Source organism: Monopterus albus, unplaced genomic scaffold (genome assembly GCF_001952655.1).
Source record: "Monopterus albus unplaced genomic scaffold, M_albus_1.0 scaffold288.1, whole genome shotgun sequence".
Taxonomy (NCBI): Eukaryota; Metazoa; Chordata; class Actinopteri; order Synbranchiformes; family Synbranchidae; genus Monopterus; species Monopterus albus.
The window spans coordinates 990,826-1,007,123 of NW_018128168.1; the positions used below are offsets into that span (position 1 = coordinate 990,826).

Sequence of the window (16,298 nt, forward strand, 5' to 3'; positions counted from 1 at the left end):
ACGATCTTCCGGACAGTGGAATGGCTGATTTCAAAATATTTTGAGATCTTTTTAAATCCCTTACCAGACTCATAAGCTGCTACAATGTTTTTTTCTGAAGGCCTCTGACAGCTCTTTTGCTCTCACCATGGTGCTCACTCTCACTTCAACAGTCAGGAGCACACCAAACTAAATGTCTGAGGTTTAGATAGGGCAAGCCTCATTCAAAATGCTGATTAATGACCTACTAATTATGTGCACCTGGTGTGATATACCTGGTGTGATTTGAGCCATTTTAAGAGGGCATACATGTGAGGGTGTGCTATCTTTTTCCTCAGAATAGGCATTTTTGTAGAATTACATTTACAGAAGATCTTGAAAAGACTTTTCCTCAGTTTTAATTATTTAGTTGTATTACTTTAATCTCTCTGTATTGTTAAAATTGAGATTAAATAGCCATATATTAAAAAATGTTACAAAATACACATGCTTTCAAAGGGTGTCCTAATTTTTTCACATGACTGTACCTATAGTAACGATTCTGTAACCAGATAACACTTTATTTTTAAACAAAATTGCAGAAAATGTTTCTTGTGGCTTCCAAAATGTGAAGTTTGCAGTTTTTCTTCTGACAGTGAATTAAATATTTTCAGTATATATATTTTTTAAGTTAAATGGGGAAAATACCATAATGTGTAGAGATAATTACAGTTGATGTTAGTTGCAGCCCAAACCTCCTCTTGTTTTAAAACTGAGCTTGGTGTAAATTGTGGCTTTTCAGTATGGCAGCGCTGGAGGAGGAGGACGATGATGATGATGATGACGGTGAGGACTGTGAGGGGAGAAAGAAGCTGGAAGTGAAGGCTCATCAAGCCTCACACACCAAGTACCTGATGATGCAAGGATACTGCTTTCCAGGCATAGGTAGAGCCCGAACCGTTTACTGGCTTTTCATTGTCTCTGATAGATGAATGAACTTGATTGTCTGGAGTACTTGATTTTTTTTAAAGAAAATGAAAAGATAATCCATAATGAAAATAACATTCAGCCCTTTTTAGATTTGTAAAACTGTTGTTTTGTTTCTAGTCAAACTACGTAACCTCAACACCAGTGATAACATTGTGGTGGAGTCTTGCATCATGAGGCTGCAGCTGCGCAACACACCTGCTCACAACATGTTCGTGGAGCGTAAGTATCAACACGCCCAGAAGATGTACAAACTGCTGTTTGTTCTACAAACACTAATTTGGTTAATTTTTCATTTTTAGACTCTCTACCACTGGACTTGAGTAAATGTGGTCCCTCCCCGTTGCCCTCCATCCTCACCTACTCTGTCCGCACCTCCTCCTTTTCTCCACCCAATGTGAACAGGCATTTGGTTCAGCATAGAGGATACACTCCTCAGGACATAGATGCATCGGCTCAGCTCAGGAGGAGCTTAGATGAAGCTGCTGAGAAGGGCTTGGACTTACATGACCTCTACAAGGCTCTTGCACACCTGGAAGAGCCACAGTCTGGATGCAGCAGGAGCCTGCAGCAGTATTTGAAGGTAAACACATGTACAGCTGCTGAAGAAGGCTGTGCCATTTGGTTTATTTTGTTTGTCTTTGTACACGGTAGAACATGCTCTAAAGCCCAGGCCCCTCAGGTACTGTTGGCCTGCCCCAAATGTTACCAGCAGGACGGGAACCACTGACGTCGCTTACACACTGTGCATATGTACATGGTGTGCTACCATAACAACTCAGCTGTCGGGCACCCCACACCTTTGACTGGTAGAGTGCTTGATGCATGTAACTTAAACGTCCACTGAAGAGAGACAAAAAGGCTGACAAAAACTCTTCTCTGCCAGATTTCAGGTCCTGTAGATGACAGGACAGCTGGTGTTTTGGAGGAGGAGCTTAGCGAACAATCAGTTTCCCGTCTCTTTTTATTATGGTGTGTCTCCCTTGTTTCATATTTTCCCTTTTTGCTGCAGGACTTAGAAGAAGAAGGCCAGGTGTTAAGAGTCGGGAATCTGGGTGCACGCTGGGTGCTTTTGCAGCATGCTGAGCCGTGGCTGCTGACTGTAAGCTCCAAGCAGTGGCCCCAGTCACGTTTCACATCTGATGGACTCCCCTTTCTGGAGAACGAGCACAGCATCCCCTTCATGCGCAAGAGATGCAGGCAAGAAGGCCAACAGGAGGCTGAGGGACCACCCGAAAAGAAGTCAGCTGTGGACAGACAAGAGAGCGTAGACGGAGGAGATGTAGAAAGATTGTCAAGTGACGTAATAAGAGAGAACCTTAATGAGGAACAGCACAAAGAGCAGGCAGATGAGGGAAAGGGAGATGAGTTGTTGAACCTAGAAGTGGAGGGAGGAAAGAAAACACCGCCTGAAAAGGAAAGAGAGCAGGTGCAGTCTGAGGAAATACAGGAAGAGAAGAGAGAGCAAAGACCAAGACGGAACAGTAGAAATGAAGAGAGAGACGAGGAGGCATGCTGCCCCCTGACTGATCTGAGTGATGGGTAAGTACAGACTGATTCTGATCCTATCACTGTTAACTGTGTCTCCCTTTCATGTGTGTCTTAACTTTTTCTTTCCGTTTACTTCACCAACTCAAACTCGCACAGTGAGAACGTGAGTTTCATCAGCCGACCGTGGCGCATGGTTGACGGTAAGCTGAACCGGCAGGTGTGTAAGGGCATGCTGGAGGCCGTTCTTTATCACATCATGTCCCGACCTGGACTCACACAGCAGACGCTGTTGGAACATTACAAGGATGTGCTGCAGCCGATGGCAGTGCTGGAACTCGTGCAGGTAAACGGAAATACTCATACACAACATGCTCATATGTACATGGCTCATGCTTTGCTTTACAGTGAGGACAAACACTTATTGGCAACGCTTCACCGTTTGGCCAGAAAAATGAAAAGCTGTTATTAGATGGTCTCATCAGCAGATCAGACAGTAGTCTCAACTCAAGTGTTCAGTTTTTACTCATTCTCCTGCTTTGTCCCCAGTTTCTCTCACTGTCTCTACAGTAGATACCAAACATTCTGAGACTTTGGCCTCAGTTGCAGAAAACCCGGCCTTTACCTGGGACTGTTTTGATTGCAGAATAATGTCTGTGTCCACAGCCTGCTCAATCAGAGTTACTGGGAATTGATTAATTGTCTTTTTGAATGTGTTTCCCAGTAGTAGTGGAATCACATCATTTTGTAAATTCATTCAAAACTTTAAAACAACATTAAACATTTTAATACATAACTCCTTCCTCGTCCTCCTATATTTTGTTCTCCCGTTTTGTTCTAATGTTTCCATTGGAGAATTTCATTCTCCTTTTATGTAATGTGGACGTTCTCATTGTTGGCAGCCTCGTGGCTCAACTAACAGCTGTAGTGGGAAGTTCTGATGGCTGTGATTCACCTAATCCAGATTTATCATTGAAATGGTTTTTTGTTTTTTTACTCTTTTACTCTCTCCTCTGTAGGCTCTTACAGAGATGGGCTGCGTGACCAGAAAAACCCTTGTTAAATGTCCTAAACCCACTCTGTTCGCCCGCTCTGTGCGCCAGACAGAAGTGAAGATTGAGGACCCAGAGACAGTGTTTTATGAGCCCACCATCAGCTGCTGCCTGCGTCTCAGTCCGGTGCTACCAAACGAACAGCACTGGGACTACTGTGCACTGTGAAACTATTCATGGACGTCACTTGACTTGCACCTGGCATCACGTTAGCTACAGAAGAAGGCTATTCTAAAAGGAGAAGAGAAAAAAGCTGCAGCAACAATCAGACTGTTGTCTAGTTTTCATTCTTCATCTTTTGTACAGATGTACAACATTTTTAATTTATTTTTCTTTTTTGGTAGCTTTTGGGTTCCGCTTCTTGTATTCTGCCATAAAATTCTACATAAAAATGCATTTCATTACATTCTTGACTTATGTTTCAGCTGTGTGTAACTTTAGTAGTACTTCTTTTTAACAAGCTACTGATCTGCTGCTTACTCTTCTGGAGAAAACTAAACCTGGATTGAGACTACTTTTTAAAACCAGCACAATCTTAAATGCTATAGAAAAGACCCAGCCTCAGAGGCTGATTGTTAGGACTTCCTCAGTTAATTAGTGACATTTTTAAAATGTTGGTAGTGCATGAACTGGGTCAAGAAAGCAGGTCAAAGTCTTCAGTTTTCTTAGTATTTTTTGATTTCACCATCATCCACTGTCCAGTGTAGCCTCACACTGTACCCTGGATGTTTCTTTGCTGATGTCTGTAGAGCTTTTTGTTTCTGTAGCCTAATTTAGCAGCTCAGATGGTTTTGGACTGAGACTTGAAGTATCTTATGATTCGATTTGTTCTGATCCTGTTCTTTTCCAAACACTTGCACTGTGTGTCTACGATATCTCCAAAGAATCCACCATCACCTTCGTCTGCCTATCAAGTTAAGAATAAGGATTAAAATAGAGATTTCAAGAATAGAACAGTTGTTACTGCAGAAAAACTAGTGAGGCCTGTAGATGGGTCCTTGAATGTTTATCTAGTAATCACGGGAGGGTTCTGAGGAAGCTTGATAAAGATCCCCGGGAAGTTGAGGAATGTTTGCTTGCAGCTCTGCACTCATTTCCTTGAGTCATAAGCACAAATTACCCTCCTCTTTGTCAACATGAAAGACCAAACTTTGCGTGTTATTGCTTGTGTATAAACCAGCTATAGGCCTACAGATATCACAGACCATTATGTCTGAATATGTGTGTCTCGGACAGTGGTAGTCAAAAAGCATAGGCCCCTTTGAGCTTTAGCTCTGGGGCTGACCGAGAGCATCTGATCAGAAGCCCTGCACAAAGCGTGTAGGGGTGTGGGAGCTCAGAGAGGTACAGTAGGCTGGTGCTAACACATTGAGTGCCTTAAAAACCTTAAAATGAATCCTGTAATGGACCGGAGGCCAATGAAATACCATTAATACAGGAGAGATATGGTCATGCTTACTAGCGCCTGTGAGGAGCCTGGCCAGCACCATTTCAGACGAGTTGAAGACAAGGGAATGAGAACTGGCTGATATCTGTATATAATGCATCACAATAACCACGTCGAGATGAATCACTTTGTTTTCATATGGGTGAATAACATTCAAAAGACATCAGTGCTTTAATGTCTCCTTGTGGTACCTCAGAAGAAAGAGGAGCAGAGGAGGATGAACATTCATCGATGCCAACTGAAAAAGTCCTGTTTAACAATTAGGATTTGAACCAATCTAAAGCAGATCCCTGAACACCACAACATTTTTCAAGATGTGAAATACGAATGTTGTGGTCCACAGGATCAAATCTAGAAGCACCAAAATATTTTCAGTTATTTGCAGAAGATCATTAAAAACTTTTAAAAATGCAGATTCTAGATTTTCTTTTTTATTAGTTATTATTAAGTAGTCAGTAAAGATGATGGAGGTCGTACTCCGACTATGGAAAGTTCCATTAATACGAACAGGAGTGGGGATGTACGAGGCCTGAGCCAACTTTGAACGCAGAGAGGATGTGGAAACAGGTTGCACTGCCAACATTGTTCAACTAAAGCCAAATAGAGGGGTGGTGATCTTGGTGCATTCACTTTCTGACCAACTTTTAGTCTCGTAGTGTGTTCAGAGGTTTTTGTTTTACAAGAAAATAACTGGGAAAATGTTTTTCCATTTCATTCTTTTGGGTGTTTCTTTGAGTTTTCTGCATGGCTTCCATGTGCTCAGCCAGGGTAAGAGAAGAGTTTTCTATCTCTAGTCTGCCTCAAAGACGGCGTTACTGATATCAGGCTGTAGGATTTCATGTCGGACTCCTGTACTGGTTGTTCTAAAATATTAACAGCTACCTTTTAGAATCTTATGAACTCAGAACCACTTGACAGTTGAGGATAATACAGATGGATTCGACTGTTTTGTGATCCCTGTGGCTCTCGTTCCTTTTGCATTTTCGTTTAAAGCTACAGACTTATTGTGGAGAGGTGCTGTCGAAGCCTCCTGTGACCCAGACTCATTGAACAGCACCGGTAGCACCACAGAGATATTAGCTTCTAAATGGTTTTGAGCAGGATTGACCTTGAGATGTTCAATTATTTCGCTTGATCAGTAAATGTTGTTGCATTCTTATTTATCATAGTTTCATAACAAATATCTGAAGAGCTGGGTAGAGGTGGTGGAGCACCAGGTAGAGCAGAGTGGATTGATTTGGAGTTTCATGCCAGTGCTACCTTAAGTTACATACTGCAGCTTTAAGCACTTAGTTAAAGTTTTTATTATTATTTGTAATAGTAGAAAATTAATTAATACTAAAAACTGGTTCTTGTATGGATGTTTTTAAGGTGCACTACGCACAACTTTATAAGCAAGTAAGACATGCACACATTAAAGGAGGAAAACTCGGTATATTTGTGAAATTTCAGCAGTTAAGGAGAGGTTGACCATTATCTAAAAATGAATAAACAAAGCTGAGATGAATGGCTCTGACTGACTGTTTGTGGAATTACAGATTTAGATGCTTTCATAGTGTATCTGACTTTACAACCTTTAATGTCTTCCTTACAGATGACAGCTGTGCAGATAAACCTGTGTTCAGTCCGTCCAGACTGGTAGTGAAGCACGGCGACCCAGCCTCGGCCACCTGCACGATATGTCAACCTGGCTGCAACTTTACAAGTCCTGGTTTAGAAACATCAGTGGGGAACCATGTACTAAACGGCAGCAGGATTTTGTGGACAGTTGACAGAATGACTGAATGGGATGTAATTCCTATGTGCCATTATGAAGACGCTAATGCTACGCAGTGTCTTAGCAAACTGGCTGTAACTGTTTACAGTAAGTAAACTTGCTTTATTCTTTAAATGTTGAAAGGATTTATGCTCCTTCAGCTGTTGTGTACAAACTCTAGCTTCTCATCTTATTTGTCTCCACAGAGCCTCCAGACAATGTGTCCATCACCTTTGCTCACCACACTGGCCCGATGTTGGAGGGCCATCAGTACACTCTGCAGTGCACAGTGCAGAACGTTGCTCCTGTTGAAAACCTCACTGTGACCTTCTACAAAGGACGGACACAGCTGGGTCAAACACAGATCGAGAATAACACACAGAAGAAACCCACGAATGTGATAAAAACTCTGGACGTCACTGTACGTAAGGATGATGATAGAGTCCAGTACTGGTGTAGAGCCAAGCTGGAACTGGGACCTGAAGGACCACAGCCCCCTCCGGTGGTGACATCACAACACATCACTGGAACCGTCTACTGTGAGTCAACTTTGTTGTTTTGCTCTTAGACACTAAAAATTTGCCATATGATGGTGATAAAAGAAATCTCCAACACATAACCTTTACAGCTTTCTTCTTTTACTTATAAATACATGACTTGGTTGACATTGATATCACATTTTGTCAGTACTTCCAAGTTCTATACATGTCAGTCCTAATGATCATATTTGAAACTAATTTCATTAATGAAAGCAAATAACAGTAAGTAAACTTGCTTTATTCTTTAAATGTTGAAAGGATTTATGCTCCTTCAGCTGTTGTGTACAAACTCTAGCTTCTCGTCTTATTTGTCTCCACAGAGCCTCCAGACAATGTATCCATCACCTTTGTTCACCACACTGGCCCGATGTTGGAGGGCCGTCAGTACACTCTGCAGTGCACAGTGCAGAACGTTGCTCCTGTTGAAAACCTCACTGTGACCTTCTACAGAGGACAGACACAGCTGGGTCAACACAGATCGAGAATAACACACAGAAGAAACCCACGAATGTGATAAAAACTCTGGACGTCACTGTACGTAAGGACGATGATAGAGTCCAGTACTGGTGTAGAGCCAAGCTGGAACTGGGACCTGAAGGACCACAGCCCCCTCCGATGGTGACATCACAACACATCACTGCAACCGTCTACTGTGAGTCTGATGACAAAATCAACACGTCTGTTTTGTGTTGAGCCAAGTACCACAATAACAAAGAGTCAGAGAAAACCAGTAAGCAACAATAAGGCCTACAATTATTTAATAAATACATGACTTTGTTAACATTGATATCACATTTTGTCAGTACTTCCATGTTCTATACATGTCATTCCTAATGATCATATTTTCAACTAATTTCATTAATGAAAGCAAATAAGAATGTTTCCCGGGCTTGTTTCCCATTTGTCTACTTGTCTTTAAATTGTGCACTTGTTTGCTTTGTGCATTGATAACAGATGTTTTTCTCTCTGTCTCTTCCACCTCAATCAAAGCACAGATAAACCTCACCTTGAGAAATCATCACAGTCAGACCAGATCACCGTCAAAAAAAGAGATCCCCTACAACTGAACTGCTCAGCTGTGGGAAACCCCAGACCGTCATACACATGGACGCTCCCGCTGGCTCAGCCTTCCTCCTTCAGCGACAGCGTTCTGACAGTGTTCTCACTATTGACTCTGTAACTTCTGCGAACCAAGGGCAGTACAACTGTACTGTCAGCAACACCATGGGGACAATCACTGTGCAGTTTAATGTGGATGTCCAAGGTGAATTCAGTGGTTCTAATGGCTAAATGCGGGAATGATAAACTTCTAACAACATTTGAAGAGTCAGATGATGTTAGAAGTTTAGGATGCATGGCTTTAATGGTGACATCACAACACATCACTGCAACCGTCTACTGTGAGTCTGATGACAAAATCAACACGTCTGTTTTGTGTTGAGCCAAGTACCACAATAACAAAGAGTCAGAGAAAACCAGTAAGCAACAATAAGGCCTACAATTATTTAATAAATACATGACTTTGTTAACATTGATATCACATTTTGTCAGTACTTCCATGTTCTATACATGTCATTCCTAATGATCATATTTTCAACTAATTTCATTAATGAAAGCAAATAAGAATGTTTCCCGGGCTTGTTTCCCATTTGTTTACTTGTCTTTAAATTGTGCACTTGTTTGCTTTGTGCATTGATAACAGATGTTTTTCTCTCTGTCTCTTCCACCTCAATCAAAGCACAGATAAACCTCACCTTGAGAAATCATCACAGTCAGACCAGATCACCGTCAAAAAAAGAGATCCCCTACAACTGAACTGCTCAGCTGTGGGAAACCCCAGACCGTCATACACATGGACGCTCCCGCTGGCTCAGCCTTCCTCCTTCAGCGACAGCGTTCTCACTATCGACTCTGTAACTTCTGCGAACCAAGGGCAGTACAACTGTACTGTCAGCAACACCATGGGGACAATCACTGTGCAGTTTAATGTGGATGTTCAAGGTGAATTCAGTGGTTCTAATGACTAAATGGGGGAATGATAAACTCCTAACAACATCTGACTCTTCAGATGTTGTTAGAAGTTTAGGATGCATGGCTTTAAAGTTTCTCAAAGGAAGGGGTCTCTGTTAGTGACGTGCACAGTAGCAAAATCCAGCATTCATCAGCTCAGAGTTGGTATGAAGAACCTGTAAAGTCAGTCTCTCCTGTGACCTGGTGTCATGGTTATGAGCTCTCAATGCAAACATGGATGTTAAATGTCTCTTCTGCTTAAACGGCAAAGCCTTCAAGATGCAGATGTGCTGATACAGTATGTTCCAAATATCTGTGATGACCATCCAGCTTGTCAGTATAACTCTCAGTGATGAGTGTGATAGCAGTGTCCAGATGTTTAAGGGTAGTGGCAGCAGCATGAGCAGCCAGGATGCCTCCATAATCCAACATAGACAGTACTGTAGGATGTATAATGGCTTTTCTGTTTTCTGGTTAAGGGTAGTACTGTGGTGGGAATACTTTGGTTCTTTCCACCACTGCTCTTTTGCAATGCTCTGCATATCTACATTAGTGGGTAATCTTTACATTTTAAGTTTGTTTCCATCTTGCTGTTGATGATGATGTTGTATTTTGTTCTCCCTCAATCAACGCACAGATGCGCCTCAGCTCATGAGCGTGCCACATTTAGAGCAGATCACCGTCAAAAAAGGAGATCCGCTACAACTGAACTGCTCAGCTGTGGGAAACCCCAGACCGTCGTACACATGGATGCTCCCACACTGGCCCGATGTTGGAGGGCCGTCAGTACACTCTGCAGTGCACAGTGCAGAACGTTGCTCCTGTTGAAAACCTCACTGTGACCTTCTACAAAGGACGGACACAGCTGGGTCAAACACAGATCGAGAATAACACACAGAAGAAACCCACGAATGTGATAAAAACTCTGGACGTCACTGTACGTAAGGACGATGATAGAGTCCAGTACTGGTGTAGAGCCCAGCTGGATCTGGGACCTGAAGGACCACGGTCCCCTCCGGTGCGGATATCAGAACACATCACTGGAACCGTCTACTGTGAGTCAACTTTGTTGTTTTGCTCTTAGACACTAAAAATTTGCCATATGATGGTGATAAAAGAAATCTCCAACACATAACCTTTACAGCTTTCTTCTTTTACTTAAAGCTGCTCTAATCAGTATTTTATATTGGTAATACATAGATCACCTGACTACTAGACTGTTGTTGCTCACAGTATAATGAACATGACACTGCAGTTGCCCTCATCTCTATGTCCTTTTATAGTGCTTTCCATCTAAAAACTCACTCTACTCGACATGTGTTTTATTTAGTCAATCTACAGGTTTCATTAAGATCAGTGTCCAGATGTTTAAGGGTAGTGGCAGCAGCATGAGCAGCCAGGATGCCTCCATAATCCAACATAGACAGTACTGTAGGATGTATAATGGCTTTTCTGTTTTCTGGTTAAGGGTAGTACTGTGGTGGGAATCATTTGGTTCTTTCCGCCACTGCTCTTTTGCAATGCTCTGCATATCTACATTAGTGGGTAATCTTTACATTTTAAGTTTGTTTCCATCTTGCTGTTGATGATGATGTTGTATTTTGTTCTTCCTCAATCAATGCACAGATGCGCCTCAGCTCATGAGCGTGCCACATTTAGAGCAGATCACCGTCAAAAAAGGAGATCCTCTACAACTGAACTGCTCAGCTGTGGGAAACCCCAGACCGTCGTACACATGGATGCTCCCTCTGGCTCAGCCTTCCTCCTTCAGCGACAGCGTTCTCACTATCGACTCTGTAACTTCTGTGAACCAAGGGCAGTACAACTGTACTGTCAGCAACAGCGTGGGGACAATCACTGTGCACTTTAATGTGGATGTCCAAGGTGAGTTCAGTGGTTCTAATGACTAAATCCTAAATTCAGATTACAGCTATCCATTTATTAATGCATCTTTTTGTTAGCATGTGGAGGATCTGTGGAGCCCCAAACTGGACAAAACACTATAAAAGATTAACACACAATAAAAATCTAATTGAATGCACCAATAAATGATAATTGTAAGTGTAAAAAGGAAGACATTCCTGAATTGGTCAAATAAATTAAAATGCAGTACAAAACAAAGTGCAGCCTTGTGCAATATCACTAAAATGATCAAATAATACAGTATCTTACAGTTACTGTATTATTTTAAATTGGAGTCAAGGATGTTTAATTTTGTGTGTAATTAAAAACAAACACAATAGAAAGGCTGCACTCAAACAACAGAAAGGTACAGGGAGAGAGAGAGGACACACTGCACGAAAGAGGGGACAAAGTTTGTGACGTGTGAATGATGATCCCAAACACACTGGAAAAATCACATAGTGTGTTTAAAGAAGAAAAAACTGAAAACTATGACATGAAAAGATGAGGAAAACTGGAAATGTGGTGACGATAAGATCATCAGTTTAGTTGGAGATGAAACCTTTTTTCATTTTCACTAACTCAAAAAAATATAAAGCACTAAATGTCTTTTTACAAGTTCAGGTTAATTATCTAATTTACTGTCCAATATGACGATGTATACAGTTATATCTTTGACTCATCTGCTAGTCTTTTACTGCCTTTGGTCACTTTCGGGGCTTTGTGTTACGTTAACCATCAAGTTGAATGAATACATGATGTAAAGTCACCAAACCAGGCAAAGTGGAAAAAAAAAGAAAACATGGCTGACGTCTGTCTTTCATTTAAAACTGCATCACATGTTAACTGTCTGTTTGTCTGTAGGTTTGGAGCAAACCACCATCAGATTGCCGCCTACAACTGCAACCACAACTACAACTACAACTACAACTACAACTGCAACCACAACTAGAACTGCAGCCACACCTACAACAAATGTACCAAGCCACAGTACCAGCATCACACTGACCCACTGGTTTATAATGTGTTTCGTGCTTTTATTCTCAATTCTGGTTGGAGTTCATCCCTAAAGAATTTATGTAAGAGGCTCTTTGTGTCCACAGTGGTGACATGTAGTCAAAGGCCTCTAAAGCTGTACATCACGCACTTCTGATGTCGATACAGTCACTTCTCTAAACACACCTAAAAGGCAGCTAGCTGTTTAAGAACAGGGCCATTTCTAAGCACAGGCGAGCTAGGCAATTGCCTGGGGCGCCACCAGGTGGACGGGTGGCGAAGAGGATGAAGAATATTTTGTGATTAGACGTCCAACATACTTTTAAAAGTCTGACACTGACGTCAGTGACGTCACCCTTTATATTTGCTATCACACTGCAGCTGATTCTGAGAGGACCTCATGGTTCATGAGCTCACACTGCTATTTGTTTGTTTATCTGGATCTCCATTAGCTTCCACAACAACTACTGAACCCCTCGCCTTTTTTCATTATAGTGTGGTTACTAGAGTCTGATGTGAACTAAATTAATTCAGACAAATCAGGCCAATTCCAGTGATAATTTAATATTCTAATAATTCAAGGCAGTTCAATAGTTTGCAAGATAGGGAGTCGAATCACCTCTGCAAAGGAACAAATACAGTATTAAATAAGAAGATTGTCACAGAGTCCATCAGTCATGGTTGGCGACAAGGTACAGTCAGTCAGAGTCTAGAGCCCAGAGTCCACCTGGCTGGGTCCAAACGCACACTCACGACTGCGGCACCATCGCTCCTTCCTTTCACTAACCCATAGCTATCCTAACTTTTTCTTCTCCCAGTTACATATCCTGTCCACTCCCATCCTCATGGTTTAAGCCAGTCACAGTCTCATGCCAGCTCTACACCCCTTCTTCCAATAACTGTCTGCAATGTCCAGTACATGAACTTCTTGCACTGACCCAGCACCCAGTTCCTTTCCTTAAAACTGAGCACACAAGCAGCTGAAGTTATGGCCAACTTCAAGCCTCCCATTTAAGGAGGGCTTCTCTTGGCATGTTTACCCATAAATTAAACAAGAAGGACACAAGCCAAGATATTCTTGCTTCAGCACACTATCAGTGGATAGTTCCCAAGGATCCTCATGCACAAACATCTCCAAACAGTTAAGAGAAGAGAAACAGATCTCTCCAAGATTATATAAACACTTAGCTCACCCTTACATGACTACTACAAATAATATCTACAGTATATATGAACTACACACTATTCTATTACACATTCCCTCTGGGCTGGTATCTTGTTTGTTTTAACCACTACAGTAGTACTGTCAATATGTTGAGACCATGAAAAATGGTGATCAAGTACAATACCCAACATCTTAATCTGATTATCTTATTCTACTTTTGAGTCCAGTACTGAAAGACGTTGTGGGTGATTAACTAGCTGTCGTCTACAGTCGAGCTCAGTCCATTAACACTTTAGTTAATGTAGTACAGTCACTTGATGCATCAGGATACATCGAACTGAAGACTTGACACATAAGGCTAATCATTAGTAAAAATCAGAGCGGACCCAGGCAGCTACCCTGAGGCATGACACAGGAGGTTTGTCTTCTGTCAGCTAGGTAGGTTTTTAAAATTCACCATGTTCCAGAAACATCATAATATGACACACACTGGGATCAGGGTATGGATACAGGCTACCAGTGGTAGAAGTACTCAGATTCTTTACTTAACTACAATAAGAGTAGCAATACCACACTGTAAAAATGCTACATATGTATGTATGTTCGTAAACATACACAAATATGGGGGAGAAAAAAGTACAGTATTTGCTTCTAAGTAGTAGCAGAAAATAAAAATTCTCAAGTACAAGCACCTAAAATTTGTATTTAAATACATGCTTGAGTAAATGTACTTAGTTACTTTCCACCGCTGTAGGCTACTGCACAGCACGTGCACAGGTATGTGCTCAACTTGAGCCTTGCAGTCAGTGAAGCAGTAACTACACCATGAAACTAAAGTGACGTTCAGATGCAGGCAAATCTGGGCATTTTTTGCTCTTGTGAGTGAGTGACCCACTGAGTATATGAAAACCGTTTTAGTTACCAAACGGCAGCAGCAGTGAACATTACGCATGTTTCAGGTGAAAACTCCTCTGCTTGCATGATTGAAAATAATGTGTTAAAAGTTTAATAAATGCTGTTTTGTTCCCATAACTGTGTTTTCTGCGTGTTTTGTTGTAACATCCAGTTAACACAGTCAATGAAATCCACTGGTACAATAAGCCTAGTGCAGCGTTGGTGTCTCCTAATGGTTACACTGGCAAACAGGACCAGACCTGACTGGGGGACTCAGGAGGACTTTGTGGCTAAACTGTTGCTATGGTTCTGCTCAGAACAACAAACAAACAAATGCTGTCAGTAAGAACTAAACTGTTGCCTTTGCTTTTCTTGCCCCCTTTTTTAATATGTGACTCATCGTGTTTGTTTCATTCAGTTAAATCCAGTAGTTTATTCATGGTCATGTGCAGGTAAAAAGAATAAACGTTGAACCTTTTGAACAGCCTCTGCTGCTGAGTGAAGATTACAATCAAAGTGTAACTAATGTGCAGTAATTCTATGAGCCCACTTCCTCTCATTGAAAAACAGAGCTACTCCCAGCTCAGAGAATAAAGAGGATTTGGATTTTGTGGCACAGTTTTTAGGCATGGTCATGTGTTTAATTCATCATGCATAGGGCTTTGGTTATTATTATTATTATTATCAATAAGTACATTATTCATATCATTGCTTCTAATCGACAGACAAAATTTTGAGGTATTTTAAACTGGTAACAGTTTTTCTTTCTGTGTAAACAGAGCAGAACAACAGCACTGGTTGTTTTGCATCTACAGTATATTTAGTCACTCTCCATTTAATTTTAGCTGCTCTCTTTGAAGTTTTACATCAAATTCTGGTTGCGTTTCTTCTTGTTTTAGTCTCTTTTTTGTCATTTTGCATAGCTTGATAGGACTTTGTAGTCCCTTTGTATCTAGTTTTGGCATTTTACATCTCTTTGTGGTGTTCTGTGATTCTTCATAGTTGGTTTGTTTCACTGACATTTTGCAGGTGAGGCCCTGGGGCTCCCTGCTCCCTCCTGCCCCTGTGGCCTGTGTCTGCTCAGCCTGTCCAGTAATTATTCATTCATGAAAATAATACAGTGTAAAATGAGAATTAGAAAAAATAAATATATAGGAAAGTGTCAAAAAATGTTTAAAAACTATATAGTTTGAAGAGAAGGTTCCAGGTTTGACCCAGTGCCTTTCTGTGTGTAGTCTGCATGTTCTCCCTGTGTCTGTGTGGGATCACTCCAGGTTCTTTGGATTCCTCTCAGTCCAAACACATGCAGCTTAGGTTGACTGGTGACTGTAGGAGTGAGTGCGAGTGTGTGTGGTTGCTTGTCTACGTGTCAGCCCTGTGGCAGACTGGCGAGGGTGGATCCTTTCCTGAATAGTTTGCACCAACTGGCCACCCAAATCAACAGATACACAAAGGAACAATAGAAAAACACTTATTCATAAAACTAAGGAATATGCAAATGCTATGTTGTTTTTTTTAAATATGTGAAGTTGGTGATAAATACAAAAATACCTTTAAAAGCTTCTATGCTTTAAAGAAAGCATAGAAGTGTGGACAGTAGAGGGAGTAAAGGACTTAATTGGTTTTAAAGCAGGTAAAGTATATAGTGAAGTCCTAAAAGCAGCAATGAAAACTCGCCTGTGGATGTACATGTGGTGAATATACTCACAATGCAAATCAAGTTAAGAATAAACAGGGTAAACAAATAGACCTGAGTAAGTGTTTATTTCCTTATAAACACCTTGTAAAGAAGTACATTGCCACCCTAGCTGGAGACAAAAATACTGTCAGGAAAGGAACTGCTAGGTGGGCTCCATAAGAAAACAAGAAGCATGGTGGAGCAGGTTGATGATGGTGCTGTGAGCCTGATAAAACATCCATATAAATCCCATCACTGACTTTGTGTGAGAGTTTTAAATGTAGTATGTACTGTACGACTGAATGTGACCGCAGTGAAGATGTAGCACAGTACATGACAGATCTGTTGTGGCTGTAAATGTAGCTGCTGCTTCTTAGAAGCTCGCAGTGGTTTCCTGTCCAGTGAAGACAATAGTGTTCAGTCATT

At 41.3% G+C, this 16,298-nt stretch overlaps 2 protein-coding genes across 6 annotated transcripts in view; both read left to right on the top strand.

Annotated features, from left to right (window-relative positions):
• gtf3c1 (general transcription factor IIIC subunit 1) overlaps positions 1–3,898 on the top strand; it is a 20,732-nt gene extending 16,834 nt beyond the window's left edge. Inside the window, exons 35-40 of the mRNA XM_020622744.1 lie at positions 761–903; positions 1,066–1,167; positions 1,248–1,528; positions 1,958–2,487; positions 2,593–2,779; positions 3,453–3,898. Coding sequence (XP_020478400.1) covers positions 761–903; positions 1,066–1,167; positions 1,248–1,528; positions 1,958–2,487; positions 2,593–2,779; positions 3,453–3,653 — 1,444 coding nt within the window. The 3' untranslated portion in view covers positions 3,654–3,898. The remainder of the gene's footprint in view (positions 1–760; positions 904–1,065; positions 1,168–1,247; positions 1,529–1,957; positions 2,488–2,592; positions 2,780–3,452) is intronic.
• Positions 3,899–3,982: 84 nt separating this feature from the next.
• LOC109973280 (cell adhesion molecule 1-like) lies at positions 3,983–15,953 on the top strand. 5 transcript variants are annotated; one of them, XM_020622741.1, is made up of 7 exons: positions 3,983–5,700; positions 6,527–6,796; positions 6,895–7,227; positions 9,875–9,983; positions 10,973–11,121; positions 12,004–12,158; positions 15,837–15,953. In XM_020622741.1, exons 1-7 carry the CDS (start codon positions 5,631–5,633, stop codon positions 15,849–15,851), a joined length of 1,101 nt encoding a protein of 366 aa, XP_020478397.1. In that variant the 5' UTR covers positions 3,983–5,630; the 3' UTR covers positions 15,852–15,953. The 5 variants fall into 5 exon arrangements, with proteins under 5 accessions (XP_020478397.1, XP_020478394.1, XP_020478395.1 ...); XM_020622738.1 differs by lacking the exon at positions 15,837–15,953 and having other exon boundaries at positions 12,004–14,329; XM_020622739.1 differs by lacking the exons at positions 9,875–9,983; positions 15,837–15,953 and adding an exon at positions 10,016–10,292 and having other exon boundaries at positions 6,895–6,950; positions 10,864–11,121; positions 12,004–14,329.
• The last annotated feature ends 345 nt before the right edge of the window (positions 15,954–16,298 follow it).